Source organism: Cervus canadensis, chromosome 18 (assembly GCF_019320065.1).
Source record: "Cervus canadensis isolate Bull #8, Minnesota chromosome 18, ASM1932006v1, whole genome shotgun sequence".
NCBI lineage: Eukaryota > Metazoa > Chordata > Mammalia > Artiodactyla > Cervidae > Cervus > Cervus canadensis.
In genome coordinates, this window is record NC_057403.1 from 17,637,262 (window position 1) to 17,642,781 (window position 5,520).

The 5,520-nt window shown below is 48.4% G+C and overlaps 1 protein-coding gene across 1 annotated transcript in view; it reads left to right on the forward strand.

Moving 5' to 3' along the window:
• The window catches only part of RELB (RELB proto-oncogene, NF-kB subunit), a 28,173-nt gene extending 22,782 nt beyond the window's left edge, over window positions 1-5,391 (forward strand). Inside the window, exons 10-12 of the mRNA XM_043437123.1 lie at window positions 382-450; window positions 591-668; window positions 4,589-5,391. Of these exons, the coding sequence (XP_043293058.1) occupies window positions 382-450; window positions 591-668; window positions 4,589-4,974 (533 nt within the window). The 3' untranslated portion in view covers window positions 4,975-5,391. The remainder of the gene's footprint in view (window positions 1-381; window positions 451-590; window positions 669-4,588) is intronic.
• The last annotated feature ends 129 nt before the right edge of the window (window positions 5,392-5,520 follow it).

Consider the following 5,520-nt stretch of genomic DNA (forward strand, 5'->3'; position numbering starts at 1 on the left):
AATTGCTTACAGAATTCGGCTTGCAGAGTAGGGCAACTGACCCAACCTTAGAGTTCAGGGTGGGTTTCCTGGAAGAGGGGGCAGTTGACCTGAGGACAGGAGGGTGACTAAGCAGTTTTCCAGGGAAGTGATAAGAGTTGAGGAAGAGTGTTTTAAGCAGCTGGAACAGCAAGTACGAAGGCCCTGAGGCAGAATTATGCCTGGGATGTTCCAGTGTGGTTAGAAGTGGATTTGGGTTTTATTCTAAGATATGGACATCTATATACATTGGTTGGGAAAAAGCCAGAACAGCTCAACAACTTCCCAAACGGTTTCTATAATTCTTATTTTTCACGGGTTATTTTTTATGCCTCTGGTATCTCCTGATATCTCCTGATACAGACAGCTACGGCGTGGACAAGAAGCGGAAACGGGGGCTGCCTGATGTTCTTGGGGAGCTGAATAGTTCCGGTGTGTCCCCTCTGCCCCTTTTGATGTCCCTCTCCAGGTCCCTGGGAGGGGTTGACTGACCCCACCGCCCTGCCCACTCCCCCAGGTTGGGGAGGAGGGGCTGGTGGGATCCAGGGGTCCTCATCTTTGCCTTCCTTCAGATCCACATGGCATTGAGAGCAAACGACGGAGGAAAAAACCAGTCTTCCTGGATCAATTCCTGCCCAGCCATGGCTCAGGTGGGTATTGATTCAGTGCAAGCCCCTGCCCTCAAGGTGGGCTGAGGTGGGGGCTGCAGCCCCGCTTTTCTAGCCTCTTCAGGCCCCCCAAGAGCTCCTACATGGCCGGTGCCTCACCACTTAACCAGCAACATAAAGTGGAAATAGTGGCTCTGGACACAGTCCAGAGGCTCTGATCTCCACTTGGCCATGTACATGCTGTGTGACCTTCATCAAGTTGCTCTACCTCTCAGAGCTTCAGGGCTCCTCTGAAAAGTATCACCACATCCCTACCTCATTGGCCTTTTAAATATTACTGTATTTATTTTTACAGACACTCTGAGCATAACTGCTTTGTGTGTGTTCACTTAATCTGTGCAGTCCCTCTAGGGGGTGGGGGGTGGGTGCTGTCATCTCCTCCCATGCCCCAGTCCCATTTTACTGGTGAAAAAACTTGAGGCCCAGAGAGGTGACATCTCTTGCCCAAGGTCACACAGCCATCCGTGGTGGAGCTAGGAGTTACACCTGGGCAAAAGTTTATTTACTTGTTAATTTATTTAAATTTTTAATTATTTAATTAGGCTGCAATAGGTCTTAGTTGCATATGGAATCTTCAATCTTCTCTGTGGCATGTGGGATCTTTAGTTGTGGCAATGTGAACTCTTAGTTGCGGCATGTGGGATCTATTTCTCTGACCAGGGATCAAACCCAGGGCCTCTGCATTGGGAGCATGGAGTCTTAGCCACTGGACCCACCACCCATGGGCATAGGTTTAGATTAGTGATGATACATATGAAACCAGTAGTAGGGAGTAGATGATGGATAAATAGAAGTGGTGTCAGAGCTAGCCAGCCTTGAATTCAGTCACCCTCTGACCTCTTCTACCACGGCCTTCATCTCAACTCACATGCCAGCCTCCAGATCCCATGAACTGTAACCCTGTCTGGCTGCTATCCAAAGCCTCCCCACTTGCTGACTGCTAGCTCTAAGAACGCTGTCCCCAGGACCCCAGCTACCCCAGGAGCCCAGCTCCCAGTCAGCTCCCAACCAGAATCTGCTGGAGTTGTCAATCTCAGCCAATCTCACCCAAAGGTTTCAAGTGTCATCTGTTGTCCCCCCCAACCCCTCTAACCAATGCCCAAGACCTCTGCCCCTAGAAACCCCCAGTCCTAGTCCATTTCACCAACCTTCAACCCTGAATCCCTGAAATCCCCTCATCATTAGCCACTTAGTAATTCTTTCACTTGCTCCATCACCCCAATTTCCCAGTATCTAAAGTTCCCCTTTCTCATTCCTGTGGCAAAGCTGCCCTGGCATTAGAGTGGAATGGTTAGGAGCCTGGCCTCTGCAATCAGACTGGGTTTGAATTCAAGGCCACAATTTAGCCACTGTGTGATCTTTTTTTAAAAAAATATTTATGGCTGCATCAGGTCTTAGTTGCAGCATGTGGGCTGTTCATTGAAGTACAAGGTCTTCTCTCTAGCTGTGGTGTGTGTGTGGGGGGGTGTCTAGAAATGTATTTTTGGTGCATGGGCTTAGTTGCCCTGAGGCATGTGAGATCTTAGTTCCTGAACCAGGAATCAAACCTGTGTCCCCTGAATTGGAAGGTGGATTCTTAACCACTGCGCTGGGGAGTCCCAGTGCAACCTCTTTGGGCCTCAGTTTACTTAACTTGCAGATGGAGATCTTCCTTCTTGGGGTTCCTTCCAGAATTTAGTGAGGCCACAAGGCACAGTTATTTAGTATAGGATTTGGTGCCCAGGAGATGTTAGGAACTTGCTGGAAACCAGGAATGCCACCTGTATTTGTTATGATCATGTTTAACTGCATTTACAGCAAAACCTCAAATAACAGGAGCTTCAGTAGGATAGGACATTATTTCTCCTCTCACATTAACACAGTCCAGGGGTGGGTGGTCCACAGATGGTTTGGTGGCTGCATGATCATCGGCGACCCAAGATCCTGCCATTTTCAACTCATAATTTCCACCTAATGCAGAATGGCTGTTGCAGCTCCAGCCATCATGCCCACATTTCAGCCAGCAGCACTTGGTTACATGTCCACATGAAGCTACAAGGGAAGCTGGGAAATAGAGTTCCAGCAGCACTGTGACTCCTTCTAAAATAAGTGTAGTCAGTCTTTGCTGGTAAGGTTTGTCTTGTCTCAAAAAGACTTCCACAATAACACTTACCATTTTACCTTACAATTTTGGGACTTGATATTTCTCCTTGGGTCTCCCATGTTGTGGAGATTTCACCTTTTGGGTTGTCTTTAAATGCTGGGGGGCTTTGGAGCATCTTTTTCTTCCTCATTCTTAAGGAAAACCCACTAGCATTATAGGAGCACAGTTTCAACCCTGGTTCCACAACTCACCTGTGGACTGCAAGTTATTTTGCCTGTTTGCTTATTAAATAAGAATGATTCTTAGTTTCTTGAGGAACTTCCAAACTGTTTTCCACATACCAGTTTACCCTCCCACCAACAATGTATGAGGGTTCTCTTTTCTCTACATCCTCAACAGCATTTGTTATTTATGTCTTTCTGATGACAGCCATTCTGACAGGTGTGAGGTAATACTTCATTGTGGTTTTTATTTGCATTTCTCTGATGATTAACCATGTTGAGCATCTTTTCATGTGACTGTTGGCCAACTGCATGTCTTCCTTAGAAAAATGTTTATTCAGTTGCTCTGCTCATTTTTTTAGTTGGGCTATTTGTTTATTTAATATCGTATGAGCTGTTTTTATTTTGGACATTAACCCTGTATTGGTCATATCATTTGCAAATACCATATGATGCAGCAATTCCACTCCTGAGTGTATATCCAAAACAAACAAACAAAATGAAAACACTAATTTGAAAAGAGACATGTACCCCAGTTCATAGCATCATTGTTTACAATAGCCAAGAAATGGAAGTAACCTAAGTGTCCTTCAATAAATGAATGGATAAAGAAGATGTGGTATATATATATACAATGGATTACTGCTGCTGCTTAGTCGCTTTAGTCGTGTCCGTCTGTATACGACCCTATGGACTGCAGCCTGCCAGGCTCCTCTGTCCATGGGATTCTCTAGGCAAGATTCCTGGAGTGGGTTGCCATGCCCTCCTCACAATGTATTACTACTCAGTCATAAAACTGTAATTTGCAACAACATGGATGGACTTAGTATTATGCTTAGTGGCAGAGAAAGACAAATACTGTACAACTTATATGTGGAGTCATAAAAAAAAGTGAATATAACAAAAAAGAAATACTGACAGATATAGACAACAAACTAGTGGTTATCAGTGGGAAGAGGGGAGGGGGAGGGGAAATATAGGGATGGGGATTAAAAGGTACAAATTACGATGTATAAAATAAATCAGCAACAGGGACAGGGAATACAGCACAGGGAATATAGCCAATATTTTATAACAACTATAAGCAGAGTATGGGCTTCCCTGGTGGTCTGCATGGTAAAGAATCCACCTGCAATGCAAGAGACCTGGGTTCAGTCCCCAGGTTGGGAAGATCCCCTGGAGAAGGGAATGGCAACTCACTCTAGTATTCTAGAAGGGCAATGCCCTTCCAGTATTCTTGCCTGGAGAATCCCATGGACAGAGGAACCTGGTGGGCTACAGTCCATGGGATGGCCAAGAGTCAGACACAACTGAATGATTAAGCACACACACATAAGTGGAGTATAACCTTAAATAATTGTGAATCACTATGTTGTACACCTGAAATGTATAATACTGTCCATCAATTATACCTCAAAAAAAAATTATTGTACATAAAAAAAAAAGAGAAAGAACGGTGGTAGTCCCTACTCAGAGTTCTCCCTGGCGTTATAGGAGGCCACATGATAAAGTATTTAGCCATAGACCCGGCATTTGACCTGGCGGGAGGTCGATCCTAAAAGCCCACCATGCTTCCTTCTTTCTCCTCATCCCTGCAGGACCGTACCTCCCGCCGTCAGTGCTGCTACCGGACACAGACTTCTTCCCGGGCACCGTATCCCTCCCTAGCCTGGAACCCCCCGGCGGGCCGGACCTCCTGGACGACGGCTTTCCCTACGACCCCGCTGCCCCCACGCTCTTGACCATGCTGGACATGTTGCCCCCAGCGCCACCACTCACCAGCGCTGTCGCGGGCAACGGCGGTGCAGGGGCCGCGGTCGGGGAGCCCCCCGGCCCTGAGCCGCTGACGCTGGACTCGTACCAGGCCCCGGGCCCCGGGGACGGAGGCACTGCCAGCCTCGTGGGCAGCAACATGTTCCCCAACCAGTACCGTGAGGCCGGCTTTGGGGGTGGCCTCCTGTCCCCGGGCCCTGAGGCCACGTAGCCCCGCGGCGCTGGAGGAGAGGCGCTGGGTGCGGAGGGAGGTGGCCTTCCAATCAGGATACCCAGCACCCCCATCCCCTGGGGCGGCCCTTGGTCAGTCTTCCAACGTCCTCGTCCTTCTGAATCGGACATCTTCAGCGCTGGGGAGAAACTCCGTAGCACCGGTTTCTCCTGAGCTCATTTTACAAATGAGAAAACTGAGTCTGGAGAGGAAAGGGGGCTTGGCTCTCAAGCACTAGCTTGTTAAGGCTGCTGTCTCAACCCCCACAAGCAGGGGCACTTCTCCAGGGGGATTCTGTTGTGTATATATGGGAGGAGGGTGCAGATCCCCCATCCTCCTTCCCCAAGCTTGAAGGTGGGGGGGGATAGGTTGTTTGTTCAGAGTCTTCCTAATAAAGATGAGCTTTTGATCCCTGGGGGTCTCGTCTCTTCGCTAGAGAAACAACCCCCGCCCTTACGTACGAAGTCTCCAGGCTCCGCCTACGTCCCCCGGATTTCCTCAAGCCCCGCCCTTCCGCTCACTCTCTAGTTCAACCTAGTTCCCGCC